Raw genomic sequence first — 18,754 nt, 5'->3', positions numbered from 1 at the left:
AGGGCAGAATGTGTTTCCAAATTCATTTCACGCTGTGCTGTTTCAGTGAATGTAACCACTTCACCCAGGGGTCCTACTCCTAGACCCTCTCAGCAACTTCAGAGAGCAGCCTTCAAAGTTAGGCCAGGCAGTTTCTGTTCTGGTCCCAGCCCTGCCACAAAGGCACTGTATGGTGGACCAACTCTGTGCTTAAAAGTGTTTTGGAGATTTAACTGGTGGTGAAGGCAGAAAGTTCCTCATTGCATAAGGTTGCAGTTGCACCAGTGTAGCTCAGCTAGATGCAGACGTGGTGAGCTAGAGATGCCACAGGTTGGCATGACCATGCTTACCTTTAACAGCACAGCTGTGGTTGTGTTAAACAGTTTAATCTGTTCTCTCAATCCAAAAACATGCATCCATGTGCATAAATCTCCCAAATGCTTAAGATTCAAGTTCAGAATCTTGAATTTGCAGTGTCTCAAAGCAGTGGGTCAGCACTGGACAGGACCAGACCCTTGGCACCATGCAGCTGTAAACCAGCCAGAAATTAAGTGCTGAGCAAAGTCAGACCATTGACATGCACAAGTGTCCCTCCCAGCCCAAGTTATACCAACAATACATTCTACAACTCCATGCTTCCTTTTGACCCCACTCAACCTCATTCCCAATACCACTGCAAGAGTTTTCCCAGTACACTGTTAACACCTTTCAGTCTGGTGAGTTTGCCCCCCCACCAAAAAAAAAAAAAGAAAACCCCACAGCAAGCCTGAAAGACAAGTGAGCAAATACAAGTGCTTCACCTTCATCCATCACAGCTCTCACCCCGCCCCTGGGTAAAGGGAAGCTGGGTGCTCTGAAGCACCCTGTGTTCTTGCAGATGTCATCCAGGCAGAGGAGAGCCCTCTGGAGAGAAAAATGGGGGGGATATTAGTGGGCATGCAGACTGGTGTTTCTGTAAGGTGTCACATTATTATGGAGATGAGTTAAAACACAGTATTTTTTTTATTGCATTAGGTGTATGATTATTTGATGCAGTATTTTCACTATTTCACTGGGTGTAAAATAACTGAAAGGCCTTTTTTTTCATATCGAAAAAAATACCTCAAGATTTTTAGATGCTGGAATCAGCAAAGCCTATAATGCTGTGTTTCTGCCTTTTCTGTCTCTTTAAGAAGAGGAACTGCCACTGGTTTACTTTTATAGCTGAGCTTCATTTCTGCACCAAGGGATGAGCAGGGGTCAGGTCTGTGACCCTGATCAGCCAACCTTTCATGTGGCTCTTTCTAGACTAGCAAGCAGAGTATGTAGTGCAAAATATTTCTGTATCCCATTATCTATCCTCCATGTTCAAAGGTCACAGGAAATAAATGGTTTGAAACTGCATTTTTTTCCCCATTCATTGCAGATAAACTTTGACATTTGCAGTAGCTGTGTTTTCCCTTCCATGGTACAATATTGTCACTGTAAAAACCAAATGCTGATGCACAGCTGATGTCCAGTGTTGATTTTAGTTTAGTATTTCAGAAGCCTTCAGCCTGAACATTACAGATGGTTGCAAGTTTTCTGATGAGAATGTATTGGGGGATTTATAAATTCAGAAATGATGACTTACAAAAACTTGAACTTTATCTTGTGGGAACATACCAGTTCTGCTCTGAAACTCAGGTCCAGGAAGGAAATGGGTGCAACATTCAACGATGACCACAAAGACCTTGATGCCATTTCTGGGTTAGACAACAAAATCTTAATCTCCTAACTCCTGGGCTACTGCTCACTCCTCATCTGCTGGCTGGATGAGGAATGATTTCTCTCTTCCATGTTCAAAGATTTCAAAAATACATGGCTCTACCCTGATCCAAAGCAGAAAAAACCAACTATGAAAATGCTTGTGGGATAAAGATTTTTTTCTTCTCAGATGTCCTGGAGACTGAATTTTTTTCTGAAATATATGAAGGCTTTTTTTTTTTTTTTCCTAGTTTGCACAATTTTGTAACAAAAGTGGTGCCACACTATGTGCTAGGCAAGGATCTGGGAAACAGGAGAATCCGTTTCAGTTCTTCCCTCTGTCCTTTTACAGGTTACTTGACCTGGCTGATATGGTTTGTCAAACATTTTCACCAGCATCTTCACCACCTATAAGTGCATGGCTCTTCCAGCCGTCCAGCCCCATGGCTGGGTGTCCCCAGTGGCTGTGCCCTGGGTTCCCAGTCTCTGTAGAGCAGTCCAGGGTGTATCATCAGCCAGGGGAGCTGCTCTGAGCTCAAATGACCTGGTTATTTCTAATCCAGGTACTTCCTCTAGCTGATTAAGCATGTGACAGCACACATGTTGCTGCTGGCACAACCATTGGGATGGCACAGGGACAGGAACAAGCAACAGGAGGCAAAGGAAGGCTGCCAAAACCAAGTTCATCCAGATATGTCCTCTCTTGTTTCTCATGCAACATTAATGACAGTTATTTGTCATAGAGAAACACTAAATTCCTGGAAGAAAATAGCAGTTTAACAGCTATGTCATCATAAAGCTGCCCGTTAAGATTAAGACCAACCAAATTCCAATCCTGGAAGAGTGTGAATCATCAAAACCCCTCTGATGCTGGGATTGCTGATCCAGAAGCTGTAGAGTCTGGATGGTGCAAGCCCCCAGCTGTCCCTGCAGCCAGGATTTCCTCCAGGGCCCTGGGAGCTTCATGTTGTTGCTTGCTTTCCTCTTGGTTGTCCTCTGGTAGTGCATATCATGCAGCTTGAACATGACTTCCTCTTTTCTTCCTAGGGAATGGCTTTTACACTTGAAGAAAGGCTTCAACTGGGAATTCATGGCCTCCTTCCTCCTTGCTTCTTGAGCCAAGATGTCCAAGTCCTCCGTGTCATGAAAAACTTCGAGAATAAATCTAACGATCTAGACAAGTATGTAAAAAGCATCTTATTTTCTCTTCTGTCCCCCTTTAATTTTCAGTTGTTTAAAGCCCTCAGGAAGACTGGAGGATCTTGCTTCAAAGCACACAGCTTTCCCTTAGTCCCTTTTTTTCCAGCTGTCTGTGCTTTCCAGCACCAGAACTGTTTATTTTGGCCTGTCTGCCTTCACCTCTGTTATATGCCACCCCAATCCCAAATGGCACTGATAAGAGCTTTTTTTACCACCACATTGCTGGAGAACTCCAGTATCTGCCTGGCAATCCACTAGACTTCTGGTACAAACACACGACAAAAAGGCAGTCTCTGCCCCACTGGCAAAGTGAACACAGAGAATCCTAGAATCATAAAATTGTTTGGGTTGGAAGGGATCTTAAAGATCATCAAATCCAACCCCCACTAGACCAGGTTGCACAAGAGTTCATGAAGACAAGTGCATGTAGTGCATATATCCACCTGTGTGCTCATCAATTCATTCACTGTGATACTGGATGGAAGAGCATAAGAACCTGCCAACTAGGAGGCAAAATATTAAAAATAAGACACATTAAAAAACATTGCAACTCTGTCTGTCTCAGTTGTTACTGCTCTGGGGTCTGGACTCTCCCCCCTGAAGAGCAATTCCATTGCATTGGCTTTTCTGTGTCACAAATCACAGAATCACAGAATGTTAGGGGGTGGAAGGGAACTCAAGAGATCATCAAGTCCAACCCCCACTGCCAGAGCAGGATCACTTCTTTGTCAATTTTGTAAATTTTATATTGTTGGCATTGTGCACTGACAAGTTTCTCAGAAAGAAAATTATTTGCAATCTCTTTTTACTTTTTGAGTTTTTCATTTTTCTGGCTTCACTTGGGCAAATCCAGTCTTAGCCAATGAAGTGTTTTCAAGAAAGGAAACTTAGGAGAAATATAATGTAATGATCTCTAAGTGATAAAAGCCTGGTGATGCACGTGTAAGTCTGGACAACACTAAGAATGCAAGGTTGATATAACACTTTGATTTTCTAAATTGAAGCTTTTTGTGGATTTCTTTTTTTAATATGGAATTTAACTGTCCTGTGTTTTGTGAGTAAGTAATTGAAGATGTGGGATAATGGAGAGAGAGGCTTTGTGGAAATATTTTAGGAAAGATAGTGCTTTGAAATGTGCATATTAGATATGGTATATATGAAAGTTTAATCTTCTAGATTACATAATAGATTTTTATAATAAATGTAATGTCCCATGTAACCTTGAAGTCTACTTCTGAACTTTTCCCTTGCGTTTATTTCTGATGCAAATCCTGGAATTCTGAGTGTGCAGATGGGTCTGACTCCCATCTCTCCCAAGCCTTTGTGAGCTGCCAGGGAGGATGGTGGAGCCAGGATGTTTGCTGGGAAGTTTTGCTCCAGGTATCTGCTCACAATGTAGCACTGAGGGCTTGGGGGAACCCAGTGCTTACCAAGTGAGCCGACTGCTGCTTTTTATGAAACTGCCAACTGGAAATACTAACATATATCCATTTGATTTTACTTTTAAGGTATATTATTCTTATGACATTACAAGACAGGAATGAAAAACTCTTTTACCGAGTGCTGACCTCGGACATCGAGAGATTCATGCCCATCGTTTACACCCCAACAGTTGGCCTGGCTTGTCAGCACTATGGTTTGGCTTTCAGGAGACCACGGTGAGTGCAGAGACCATTCTTGCCCCTTTTTTATTGACCACCCATCCTTGTGTGGGAAGTCCAAAACATCGAAAACTCAGCCCCTCATCAAAAGATGGACCAGCAAGCAGCTTCGTGCGTGTACGTTTGATGATGAGGAGTTGAGAATAACTCTACCTTCTTCCTAGAGGCAGCAAACAGGGTGGTTTTGTTCTCAGCCAGTGCTGTGCAGTCTGTGCAGCTTAGATCCAAAGAGGTCTCTGAACTTAGGGCTGCACTGCTCCCCGTGTGCTGCCTCAGGAACACCGAGTGCCTTCTGCAATGCTGGCATTGGAGTAATTGCTGGATTTGGGATATGTTGTGCTGATTGTGAATTTTTGTATGCACTTCCACAAACCACCCTGCAGGGATCACTTTCATAGGAGATGATGCTCTGCACCAATGCCTTTTTTTGCTGCTCATGCAGCAAAAATTCATGCAACATTAAACACTATGGACCATGTTGGAAGGCCCTTTTATGCCTAATTCTTTTTAATGATTAATGTGTAGATAAAGCCCTTGTTAGCATTCTGAATTTTTTTTTTTCTAGCCTGAAAATTCAATGGTAAAGCTCAATTTTCTTTGCAAGTTTTTTTTTTTTTTTATCCTTGAAATATATCAGTAGACAGATAAAAACTAGTTTTTGCCATAGAAATATGCAAAGTAAAAGAAAGAAATAATAATGGTTTCAAAGCATTCACAACTGTGAGATTTAACTGCAGTTTCAGCTGAAAATAGTGTGATGGATGGGAAAGCTAAGGCAAGCTCAACTAACTGACTTGAGGTCACAGTAAGGACCCTGAGGCAGACCTTGAACATGTAAGGGATGTGTAGACAGATCATGAATAATGTATTATGGATAATCTCATCTTGTCAAACATGCTTACATCGTGTTTGTCATCAAAATTTCTAGTAAAGCCACTGTATCCCTTCCCATGAGCTGCTCCTCAGCATTTCTTTTTTGGCTTAAGTCTGTCCCTGGTAATTGTGTTCTGCTAATACCCAAGTTTTGGATCTGCAGGCCTATGGTGGAGTCATTCATCCAGTCAAACCTTGATCATATCCCCTCTTCCTATGTGCAGGAGGAAAGCAAAGAAGGAATTGTCCTTTGTAAGGGCAGAGGACACTTCTTCAAGGCAGGAGTAAAAGTTATCAGAGATAAGAGTCCAGAGTCTATCCCCAGATCCTAATAGAATCATAGAATCATAGAATTGCCTGGGTTGGAAGGGACCTCAGAGATCATCAAGTCCAACCCTTGATCCACTACCACTGCAGTTCCCAGCCCATGGCACTGAGTGCCACATCCAGTCTCTTTTTAAATATCTCCAGGGACGGAGAATCCACCACTTCCCTGGGCAGCCCATTCCAATGTCTGATCACCCTCTCAGTGAAGAAATTCTTTCTAATGTCCAACCTAAACCTCCCCTGGCACAACTTGAGACCGTGCCCTCTTGTCTTGCTGAGGGTTGCCTGGGAAAAGAGACCAACCCCCACCTGGCTCCAGCCTCCTTTCAGGGAGTTGTAGAGAGTGATGAGGTCTCCTCTGAGCCTCCTCTTCTCCAGGCTGAACAGCCCCAGCTCCCTCAGCCTCTCCTCATAGGATCTGTGCTCGAGTCCCTTCACCAGCCTGGTTGCCCTCCTTTGGACCTGCTCCAGGACCTCAATATCCTTCCTGAACTGAGGGGCCCAGAACTGGACACAGTACTCGAGGTGTGGCCTCAGCAGCGCTGAGTACAGGGGCAGAATCACTTCCTTGGACCTGCTGGCCACGCTGTTCCTGATACAGGCCAGGATGCCACTGGTCTTCTTGGCTACCTGGGCACACTGCTGGCTCATGTTCAGCTTCCTATCAATCCAGACTCCCAGGTCCCTTTCTGCCTGGCTGCTCTCCAGCCACTCTGTGCCCAGCCTGGAGCTCCCCATGGGGTTGTTGTGGCCAAAGTGCAGGACCCAGCACTTGACCTTGTTGAACCTCATCCCATTGGAATCAGCCCAACTCTCCAGTCTGTCCAGGTCCCTCTGCAGAGCCCTCCTGCCTTCCAGCTGATCCACACTTCCCCCCAGCTTAGTGTTATCTGCAAACTTGCTGATGATGGACTCAATCCCCTCATCTAAATCGTCAATAAAGATATTAAACAGAACTGGGCCCAACACTGATCCCTGGGGGACACCACTGGTGACCGGCCGCCAACTGGATGCAGCCCCGTTCAGCACCACTCTCTGGGCCTGGCCCTCCAGCCAGTTCCTAACCCAGCGCAGATGCCCCTGTCCAAGCTGTGGGCTGACAGCTTTTTCAGGAGAATGCTGTGGGAGACGGTGTCAAAGGCCTTGCTGAAGTCCAGGCAGACTCCATCCACAGCCTTCCCCTCATCCACCAGGCGGGTCACCTGATCATAAAGGGAGATCAGGTTGGTCAGACAGGACCTGCCCTTCCTAAACCTGTGCTGGCTGGGTCTGATCCCTTGCCCATCCTGCAGGTGCTGTGTGAGATGCTGAGCTGTGAGCACTGTCAGGTAGAAAAGAGCACACTGCTGGTTCTCAGCTAATGAGGATCCACAGCAGGCAATTTCTGCTGTACAGCCTCTCTGTCTGTGCCTTCAATCTGCCTTTATCTTGCAAGAAGTCCAAAAAATATCCAGGAACTTTGTTTTTTATTTTGTATCCCTGCTGTTATCCTCAAGAAAGCAGGGTTGTCATTCTGTACACTGGACTCTTTCTGTGGTTGTTGCTGTTGAAGAAATCCCCTTCCTGTAACTCAGTTCTTTTTCATGTTTTAAACACAGAATTTTACCAATGTGGTAAGAACATCTGTTCTCATTGCCTGATATTTTTGCTATTGAATTTGGGCTGTTCTGGATTCCAGCCCATGGCTTCTGAAGGAAAGGACAAACCATCATGTCCTTAGTATACTGAATTTCCTATGGCAGGGAGTTTGTTTCTCTGAAGATGAAAAGTGAATTCCAGCCTGGCCTCAGGTTTGGTTTTAATCAAGGTTGCTTTAGCAAAACTGTGGTTCTGTGCCATAAAGAAAAGAGCTATTATAATAATTTAAAAGTTATGAGATTAAAGTGAAAAGCATTCACATGTGCTTTTTTCATAGATCTGACTTGTAATGGCTTGCAGTCTGTATTTCCTCTCCTGGAGCATATAATGCATTTAAGGACTGTCAGGCACTGGAACAAGCTGTCCAGGGAAGTGGCTGAGTCACCATCCCTGGAGGTATTTAAAAGACATGTTGTAGATGTGGTGCTGAGGGACATGGTTTACTCTTGGACTTGGCAGTGATGAGTTTATGATTGGACTCAATGATCTGAAAGTTTTCCATCCAATCATTTCCAAAATGATCCTGTGTACATCAGGACCCAGCCTACAACACACATTTCAGGGTAGGATGCCATCACTTTCTGCTAAAATCATTGGGACCTGCAGGTCTGGGCAGCTCAGGAATTGAGATCTATGTTATAATTTCTAGCTCTTCCCATGTTTGCTATCCTAAGCTGCACTTACAGTCTGAAAAGAGGATTCTTCTAACATAACTCAACTGGGATCAGAAGGTTTTTAAAACAAAATGACGCCCACGTAAATATATTTCACTGATGTTTTAGGGAGAAGATAGCACCTAAAACTGAGCCAATGTCCAGTTTTGCTGTACTGTCACAGGAAGTCTTATCACATAATCCTGTTTGTTTAGTGTTTAAATTTTATTTTAAATCTGTAATAAAGCTGCACTATACTCTGTTCCAGTACTTAACTCTCATATAAGTAGAAAGCAGTTTTGCCCTATCATATAACCTAAACTTTCCTTGCCAATGTCATCCTCTCTCCAGTAGCCTTTTCAGGACAGTAATTGGTCATACCCAGCCTGATGGTTTTCTTTCTAGTAGTTCTTGCTGTTTTGTCTAACTTATCCCACTCTGAAGTCTCCTGTTTTGCTACATTTCTCCTGAAATGCACCACAGAAGGGTGAGCACCACTTCACCACGAAGGGTAGGCAGTGCCAAGAGGACTGGAGCAGTTAGATCTCAGCTTTTGCTAACATGTCCTAGTGTGCCCACACCAAAAAAGGCATTATCTGACTGATCTGGTCACTGCAATTCATTTTGTCATCTTCTCCTTGTGAATCTTTTCTTTGACATGATTACCCCACCAGGTATGTGCCACTCCGTAATTATGTTTAACATTTCTCCTTGCTACATGTCCAGCTGTGAACTCTGTTCTGTTGGGTTTGGGTCATCTCCCCCGTGAATCAGAATTTTTCTAAACCTGTCCTCAGGATTACTGTGCTTCCAGCCCAACTCTGGGTGATGAGGATTTTTTCACATTTAATGCTGTTGATCAGGCAAGGGAGGTGAGATATCTGTTTTAAAAGACTACAGTGCTCCAACATGGATGGACATGCACATATATATACACAGATTATGGTGAGAAGGCAATCTATAGAATATTATAAAGTCTTTCTGTGGCCACAGTAGCAGCAATTGGTGACCTGTGGACACAATAAGCTTCTTCCCTGTGATGATATCATTCTCAGCCCCATTAGTGTTTGACTTCATATTCTCAGGTTGAGATTGGAAAGATTAAAGCACAAATAACTTGCTTAACAAAGCAACTCTTGTACAAGAGCACCTGAAAATAGTCTTATGAGGTCCAGCAGGGTTTTTCTTATCAGAATACATTTATCAGTGGCTGCAAACTTGTTTGCCAGATGTTGCTGGCATAATTGGAGGGCCCAGTTCCTCTTTTAACTTTCTTGGTCTCTGTACAAATTCTTCAGGATGGACATTTTACCTGGTCTCTGTAGGGCTGGTGTCTGGAGTTCTCCTCCTAGGTCATGGCTCCAGCATCCTCCCTGCCAGCAAATTTATCTGCTCTTAATGGGATCTGGCACCTGATGTTCTTTCCTTTCAAAAAGCTACTTAACCACCAATCTTAAAGCACAGTTTTCCTCTGTTTACCAGTAGAGAAGAGCTACTGTGGAAAAAAAGACTTGCAAACATCCAACTCTTGGCATGCTCATCTATGACATCCATAGTCTCCTTCCTTAGGCTGATGAGCCAGCCAGAGGTCCTGATGCCTCAACAGGTTTCTGTTGATCCCTTCCCTACATACCTACTGCCTTTCTCTTCAGGAGTCACTTAAAATTCTCTAAGCAGGCTTTTCTTTATCTATGACCTTAGACTTATTCCTGTGTTCTAAAACTCAGGTTTTAGAACAGCTGAAAGAGAGGTGGAACCATCAAACTATTGACAATGGCATTCTGGCACTGTCCCCCAAAAGCTCTGAAGTTTTTTCTGGAAGGAGTCTGCTGAATAACATTTTTCCTATCTTGTTTTCCAGACAGCTGTCTGCTGGGTTACTAATATTAATTTATTAGAAATCATGCAATAAGCATTAAAATCTTCAGGCCAAAGTACATTGTCACTTTGTTTTCTCTATTTTTCAAATAAAAATATCTTCTGCGATCAGACCATGTTAAAAAAGCAGAGAGGAAGGACAGCTATGTCCAAAGCAAAGTCCTCCTAACCATGGACCCTCTCAGCACCAGCAGGCAGTAGCACACACCTCAGGAGGAAAGTAAGACTTGAATATGCAAATACCCTCCTTTCTTGGAGGCTTCTCAGGTGTAGCTCCTCCACAGTGTGTGTCTCAGGGTCTTGTGGCTTTAGTTTTGTTAAAAATTCTGCTTCCCTTTTTATCTTCACAAGTTCTGAAATGGTTGTGAAGGCACCCAGATGTATGCAGCTTGTCTAAGCCAAAGTGTGTTGCTGGAAATATTGTCCCAAGGTGAGAAGATTTGGTCCATGTATGGGTGTGATTTCTGATGCTCGAGGCTGGCCCAGACTGAGGGGAGATTTCTTGCAGGGCTGTACAGCTTCAGATCCTACAGCTGCCCACCCAGTTTAGCAGTCTGACTCCTGCAATGTGTCCCTGGTTGTTCTCTCCTCCCTTCCACCCCCAGTGTGCCTGAAAAGATACCCAGGCAGCTGTGCAACAGAACTCAGCCTGGGTAAATCCGAGTCTTTTCTAGGCCAGACTACCAGTAAGCCTGATGGGCAGTTCATGGCCAGCTGCAACAGGACTTGTGCTGGCATGGTGAAAGAGATGTGCAGAGACAGGAGTGAGCTGCTGAAGGCATGGGGAGTGGAGGTTTTCCTTATGTTCAGCACAATGATAACATAATTGTATCTTCAAGCAAAGGGAAGGTTACCCTTGGTACTAAAAGGAGCCTTGGAAGTCTTTGCTTTAAAAAGCCTGAGGAGTCTTTATGCTCATTACAGACTTGGTAGGGTGAAGGAATGAAATGTAACAGAGCAGGGCTTGCAGCTCTCTGAGACATTAAAATAGGGAAGGAAGGATGAATCCTTGTTCTTTAATCCCATTAATAGGAAGAGTCATTGTTATCTTAGGAAATGCTTCTACCAGCCCCAAAACTTTTAGACTATGGCTGAAAGTCCTTTTTGCTTTAGAGTGAAGATACAAAGTCTTCTATAAAGAAAAGTGCATAGTAGTATGGTGATCTTTTTTCATTATTTGCTTTTTTTTCTTTTCCAATATAAAATGCACTTAACCAATATCATGGAGATCCTTATGCAGCACAGGACTGTACCTATAGAATGCAAATTAAAAGATATTTTTAGGCTGATTTTTATGGTATCTTTGGAAAGAGAATTTCTATTTTTTCACAAAGAGAAAGCAGAGAGGGAACTCATCTCAGGGCATGGATTGAGAGTTTTACTCCTTATGGAATAGTGAGAAATACTTCATTATAGTGGCATAAGCCTCTTGAGACACTCTGAAATTTATGAGTGTATTCGAAAATATAAAGTTTTCGGCTGCTCTGCAGAATCTTTTGGCATCCCCTGAGAGCAGGAGTGGAACAGGCTGGTGCATTAGCATTGGGAAAAAACTTGCTTAAGTTCAGTGTCCTTTTCTGGAGACAGAAATAACTTTCAGGACTTATTGCAGAACAATGCAAAACATTGGGGTGAAGCTGAATGTGGAGAGTGAAAGCTAACAGGATGCAGATGGTGTGAAAATTAAGTCTGACAGAATAATGACCTGTGTCTCTGATGAAAAATGAGCAAGTGAAACATCAGTCAATCTACAGAATTATCTTTTCAACAGATCTGGCTCTGCTGAAGCTTTCTTTTAAATGGTGTTGCACAGTTGAGCAGTAGGAGAGAAATTTACCTGCCAGTTTTAGACACTTTAAACCCAAACCAAGTTGGAATTAGAAGAAAGATGTAAATCCTATAAACTTCTGGGCATATGGAGAGAAAAGCTAGTGTGTCAGCTGTGGTCTGAGGTACCATGAAGACTCTGAGAATAGCATAGGCACTGGAGGGGCTTTGAGACTGTGCTGAGGTTATTAAATTTGGGTGGAAGATAACCTTTTTCCTTAGAAAAAAAGTCAGTGCTCCTCCTCCTCTATCTCTAATCTTTTGTCCTCTTTCCCTTACTTTTCCTGAGCAAAATGTATGTACAATGGCCCTAACACTCAAGAGGAACTTCCCTAGGTATGAGGTAAAATCTCAGGCCCACTGAAGTTAACAGCAAAGCCTAACATTAATTTGTGAAAGTCAGGCTTCCCCCTGCTGACAGAGGTGATTTAGATTTAAGTTTGTTGAAATCCCCTGATTTAACAGGAGAAGCTCAAAGGAAGAGGTGGAGTTGGCCAAAAGAAAGAAGTTGACCTGGTGAAGGAAATTCAAGAGGATGTGTTCGCGTTTATCGGGCATAAATCTGTGCTGCTGCCACAAGGAACAACCCCACCTTAAACAAAAAATGCCAAAGACAGGGAGGAGGGGGGATAATTCTTTAGAAATATGAATACCAGGATGTAAATTGGAGGGGAAATAACACTGACTATCATGAAAACCTCCCATAGTATATATCCATTGGGCTGTAGGACAGCATCCCGTGAACTGTGCATCATGACCTGGGGACATTTATTTGAGGACCAATTCTTTTTTTAACTCTTTAGTTTATGGAATATTTATATTAATACACAATACATTTTATTATAGAATTTGAATTGACTTTAATGGCACTGCAAGGTTTCTGTAGGATGCTGCCTCATGTTCCTCTTTAATGATTGTGTCAGAGCTAAGGAGTTAGCACCTTTATCTTCTAATAATAGGGCATCCATTTCTGGAATAGAAGAGAGGTTTTTTGCATTTGCCAGACTTTCCTGACTGGTTTGCATGGCACAAGGGCCTCTGTGCTTTGATACTGCAATTCTTGCTTTCCTTGGGTTTCATTGTGTTTTGGGTTGGTTTTTTTTTTTGTTGTTGTTGTTGTTTTGTTTTGTTGCTTTTTTTTCTGGAGCATTTTGTGTGCAGTTACACTGCTGGAAAATTTTGACAAGGCAGTCCACACATATCTGCAGTACATGGTTGTGAAAGACCTACTGTAAAAGCTACTAATATTTTCTGTATTTGCTGCAATTTATGGCAGAAATAAAATTTTTTTATTAGTTGGAATCACTTGGAATATGCCAGGTTAGATTTTATTTTATTTGATTGCTCTGGTAGTGTCAAAATAATATTTTTTTTCTTTGTCAAACTGTTTTCTAATTCTATGCTCATTCTGGGGGCTCCTTGCAGTGCATTTAAAAAGTGAAGGAGTCAGTCTTGGAAGAATTTGCACAGCCTGGGAAGGAAATACAATTAGTGTTGGACTTAAATTAACTTTAATTTTTTGATCCCACCTTAACCTCCGCACTATCAAGTAAAACAGAATACATTATGTGCTTATCAGTGAAAACAGATAAGGGCTCCTTGGTCAACATCACTGAGCAACAGCACTGGTTGTCCATCTCAACACATTTCTCTTTGCCACTGCAGTCCCCCTATCACTGTGATCCTGACAGGATCCAAGGTACAGGCAGGTTTAGGACTCAGCCCCCCAAAAAGCAGAAAAAAATCAGAGCTGAGATGGATGTTCCTACACTTAAAGTTGTTTTTTAACAGAGAGCATCAAGCCCCTTGAGCTTGGTGAGCTTAAATTCAGCAAAGGGTACTGAATTTGGTGTCTGTACTTGCCTATTGGTGGGATCTCTGGGTGGTAGGATGTCCTGTCTCACCTCAAAGCCTGATCTTTACTTATATGGATGGCAGAGTAGTTATGAACAGCCTGGTTTCTCCCCCTGCCTCCTCTCATCAGTAAGGAGGGAGCTCTGGGTGCTGAGGGTAAGCAAGAGTCAGATCCCCTGCTTGGCTTTTACCCATCCCATGGCTCCAGGGGTTCAATCATTACCTTCCAGAGGTCCTCTTCAACATCACTATTATGAAAAGGACACTGGAGAAAAAAATGGTTTCTGAAATTTTCAAATATAAGCAGGATTTAACCTGCTATGACATGACAGTTCTCTGGTTGAAGCAGAGAACCCAGTCCTGAGAACCCAGTAGCTCATGACAAGTGCAACAAAGGTCTGTTTGCCTCCTCTCTTTATCCTAGGCTGTGGGTAGGAGAGATTCACTGGGGACCTGATGCATTTTCACTTTGCTCCATAAGCACCAGTAATTTCCAAGCTGGCCTTTCTCCATCGACTCACCCTGGTGAGGAAGAGAATACTGTTTGTAGATGGTTGTTTCCTAACTAGCAGAACCAATAAATCCAGAATTCCTCCTGATCTCTGCCCACTTTCCTCTAACACACCTCCTTTGCAATGTTCCCTTCCCCGTCCCTTTCATCCTTTCTCCATATCCACCTGTGTTCCACCATAGCCACCCACACCAGATTATTCTCCTCCCTTTACTCCACCTCTTCAGGGAGCAGCAGGCACAGCTTGGGGTGCTCTGCTTGCTCTCCCTCTTGTTTCTTACCAGTGCACTTTTAATCCTGCCCCCCATAACCATTCCCTTTTTTAATTTGGTTTCCTCTGCAGCCAACATTTTCCTCCTTTTCTCTGGCCTCTGCTCAGTCCTGCAGGCCAGGAAGGCTCCTAGGTTTTGCTAGGGCTTGACTAGAAGGTTCTAGGTATGAAGCAGCACGTGTTGTGTCTCACTGCAAGCTATCTCTTGGGCCAGCTGTCAGAGGAAGGTCTATGTTCCCCTCCCTAGAGTGGTAGGAACATGAACCCCATTATCTTTTCCCTTTATCTCAATAGTGATTTCCATGAAAAGCTGTAGGAACAAATATCTTTGAGACCTTTGATTTTTTGATGAATTTGCTTGAAATGACCTAGCAGGTAAGAGAGGACACAGAGTGATTGTATAAACCACCTTTTCCTGGAAAAAATAAAACCTGCTAAAGATAGTGCTGGCTGTTAATAACTTGGCAGAGCCAAAGGTGGATCTGGAAGTTTTGCTTTGGGCTCTGATCTGAACCTTCCTGTTGTGGCAGGGCTGGGACTTTGCAAAGAACTGTGAGGGCCGCAGCTTCCCCTGGAGCCTCTGTTTTGGTGTCTGTGTTTAGGAGCAATCACTCGTGTATGCTCAGTGGAATATTTCTGTTCCTAATGTTTGACATTTTCCTACAGCTTAAATGCTTGCTGTCCCTCAGGATGGTGGAGATTTCCCTGCTTGGGTTTGGGGGCTTAGTGTGGTCAGTGAATCTTACATTATTGTACCTTGGAGCCTGCATATTCTGGCAGTCACACTGAATTTTGGTTTTCCTGCCTAAAATGTATGATGAAAACTTTAAGGACATTTAAAGTACCAGTGCAATCATTCGGCTTGCAGACTGTTTGAAATTAAATCTCTTAGTGTACTTAAATTATAAGATATTGCCTTTTAAATGTCTGTATAGATTTCATTAATAGTTGATTGCTTTGGTTTCTGTAATTCTTTCATCAGTACTTCAGGGTACTGTTCAGCATCCTACAATCTACAACAAAAATTATCTAAAACAACAAAAAGTTCTTGGCTTTTATTATAAACAAATCTGTAAAAATAGCTGATGGATCACCACAGAGATTTTGTCCAATTTGATGATTAATTGTGCTGTGTTTAGACAAATCAGTGCATGCTAGCACATTCTTTCTCTCCAAAGCCTGTAGCCCCCAGGCATTTCTAATCTCAAGCTCTCTAAAAAAGCCAAGCAATTTCAGAGTTTATTTTGTTATTCTGAAAACTCTTATTCTTCTCTGGCAGAGACCTGAACAAAAGAAAAAAAAAATCAACAATAAGGTTGCAGCTGGTTGAAATGTCTCTCAAGGATCATGTTGCTCAACTTGTCGATTTTGTGTACAAGTCTTGAGAGTGTAAATAAATAAAACCAAATGTAGGACTTTACTGTACCACATTTTATGGCATCTCCAGCAGAGACTGGCCTTCAGTCCAGAATGAGTCCTCCAGCCTGTTCTTCTGGCAAAGCACTGACAATTTTCTGTTCTTAGCATGGAACAAAAGCCAAGTCCATCAGCTGATCCTTCCCTCACGTGTGTTCCCTGTGCAGCTGTGGACAGAGAAAATCCCTCCCAGTTGTCTGGTCTTGGGACATAATTCAACCAAACTCAGAGGAGCATCCAGCAGCCACCAGCATCCTTCCACAGTGACAAGCCAACTTGTCCTTTTTTTAACTGAGTGTGAAGATAATTTTGACAGGTGAACCTCAACATTACTCTGAGACAGTCTTACTCAAAGCTTTCCCAGAGCATCATGCATTTATGTGAAGCAAGAGCAGTGATGACTGCAGAGGGTCAGTTTGTGCCACTGCCTGTCAGAGCCCTTTCCTGTGCTACTTCACATCACAGTGCAGGTTCCAGACCACTGCCTCACAGCTTTTTCATTCTTGTTCAACAGCAGCCTCATGCAGGCTTGGATGGGCTTGGCAGTGCTAGGTTAATGGTTGGACTTGATCATAAAGGTCTTTTCTAACCAAAACAATTCTGTGACTCTATGTTGGAAAATATCTGACTCATCTATTTTGTCTTTTGGTTTTTAAAGCACTTTTGTTTGTTGGTTTTTTTTTAAGTAATGGCTTCCCATGGACTTCCCACCCATTCTGAGGGAAGGCTAATTTCAAACTTAAGTTCTGCTGAAGTCAAAACACTGAAGCACTTTTATGTAGGCAGGATTTAACTTCTTTCAGGTTGTGAGTGGTTATTCTTAACCTTTGTCCTGAGCCTGTTTGTTCTGAGAATGAGCCTTTCTATCCAGATGAAAACACTGACTCATGATGCCCTCCTGTCTGCTGCAAGTATTATGAATATATTCATTTTCTCAGTGCTAACCCACCCTGTAGTTTTTATCCTCTTCTTACTTTTGGATCAAGTAGCTCTCATAGCACCCAGACTAAATGTCAGTAAGTGGAAAGAAAATTAAACCAAAGCCAGAGTTTTGTTGCTGTTTTCATGGTTTATTCCTGTAATTCATTGCACGCTGATACAGCAGGGCATACATGAGGAGCAGGACTTCATGCAAGCTTGTGCTGGAGAACAAGCAGTGTGTAAATAGCTGGAGAATCAGGGACATGAGCTACTATTTTAATTTGCTTTACTTCATCAGTCACTCTTCGCAGGAATAAGAAGAAAAAAGACTGGTAGTCTGTGAAACAAGACATCTCTAATCTTTCTTTTCTGAGATTCAGTAAAGAAAGCTGGTGGACTGACTGCTGTGCAGGAAGCACATGGAACTCATACTTCAGTTTTTTGTGTTTATGCTGTATACCAAACCCACGTTTATTTGGGCTTAGTTCTAATCATCCTACTGTGATTTAATTGGTAATAAAGTTAAAAAATTTCCCAAACTGAGTCTGTTTAGGCCCTGATGGTGATGGTTGAGCCATCTCTCCCTGTCCTTATCTCAACCCCTGAGACTTTCATTCTATTTCCTCTCCCCTGTTCAGCTGAGGAGGGCAGTGATTCAGTGGCTTGGTGGGCACCTGGCATGCAACCAGAGTCAACACACCACACCTGGGCAAGCCTGACCCTTGCAGTGTATGTAACTATTGCATAGTGCTGATCAAATACATTCCCCCCTAAATGAGCAAGTATCTTCTTCATCAGAGAGTAGACCTCCTAGAGGAGTGGGGAAGAAAAAGAAGGATGAAACAGGCTTGGGTTTAGTGCTTTACAAGTCTTGTCAACATAGGAGATCGATCTACCAGTGTCTCTTTTCCTCCACAAGGACATAAATACCATACAGCTACTCTATCTCAGCTAGCTAGAAGATTCACATGAAGCATAGCGTTGGTTTTGCTTGGTGGATCTGTAACCCAATGCATTACCTGTTCTGCTTTTCTGTGCCTTTTGACCAGGATGGTAAAGTCAGTGGATATATTTGCTGCCTGTTGTTCATATAGAAGTGTAAATATTAATTGTACAGAGGTAAGCAGGCAGCTGAAGTCATGGGAGTGCTACCCAAAACTCCAGCACAGGACAAGACAGTAAGAAGAGCACAGCACTGGCCAGAGGGTTGATGTGGAGCCTGATGAAGGAAAGGTGTTAATTGCATTGGATTTCTGCTTGGTTGCACGTCGGAGGCAGCAGCAAGCCAGAAAAGAGGGGCAAGACAACATCAGGAGGGTTACAAACAGCCCCAGAAACACTGGTGATTGCCAAGGAAAAGCTGTTACTGAGAGGGAGACAGACTTTGGGGTAGAAGGGAAGTGAAGAGGGATTTAGAGCTGTGAGGGAAGAAGCAGCATGTTTCACTCCCCTCTGAGCTTTCAGAAATGAAGCTTTGCCCATTCTCTGTAAATAAACAATGGTCTAAAACAGAGATAGCACAGTTGACTCTGTCATCCAATGTTTCTTTTTCTTCTCAGGGGAAATAGCTCATCTGACTAACCATGGAGATCAGAAAAGGGACCACCACTTTGCCTTTTTCAAGAAGTAACAACTGTGCATTAAATGAAAGCATTAAAGAATATTTTTGTTTCCTAATACCTGAGACACATTAAAACTTGTCCCTTCACAGTCCAGTTGAGGCAGCTTGACTTGACTTGCTGCAATCGAGATAGAAATACTGCCTCATTTATGAATTGAACAGTTTTAGCACTCCTCAAAATTTCCTTGAACCTTATAGGTGCTCACTGGCACCATAAAATCTGGCCTGATTTCCACCTTAACTAAAGGCAGCTGCAGTGACACCTGGGATGTTAATGGACTGAATAGGAGACTGGAGCTCTGAAACTAATGAATGCAGGTTGGAGCACTCTCCTCTCTGAGTAACCCTCTCTACAGGTTACTGTTTAGCCAGAAATAGTGGTTTAGTGTGTGAATTCTG

The 18,754-nt window shown here is 42.9% G+C and overlaps 1 protein-coding gene across 3 annotated transcripts in view; it reads left to right on the top strand.

The window, feature by feature from the left end:
* ME3 (malic enzyme 3) overlaps window positions 1-18,754 on the top strand; it is a 124,878-nt gene that overhangs the window by 61,909 nt on the left and 44,215 nt on the right. For all 3 annotated transcript variants that reach the window (XR_011723832.1, XM_071733247.1, XM_071733254.1), the window contains exons 2-3: window positions 2,752-2,885; window positions 4,413-4,562. Coding sequence is in view for 2 of the 3 variants with exons in the window: in XM_071733247.1 (XP_071589348.1) it covers window positions 2,752-2,885; window positions 4,413-4,562 (284 nt within the window). In the remaining variant the exon portion in view is untranslated. The remainder of the gene's footprint in view (window positions 1-2,751; window positions 2,886-4,412; window positions 4,563-18,754) is intronic.

Source organism: Heliangelus exortis, chromosome 1, assembly GCF_036169615.1.
Source record: "Heliangelus exortis chromosome 1, bHelExo1.hap1, whole genome shotgun sequence".
Lineage (NCBI taxonomy): Eukaryota > Metazoa > Chordata > Aves > Apodiformes > Trochilidae > Heliangelus > Heliangelus exortis.
The sequence above is the reverse complement of the archived record's forward strand: the minus strand, read 5'-3'. Positions and strand labels throughout refer to the sequence as shown.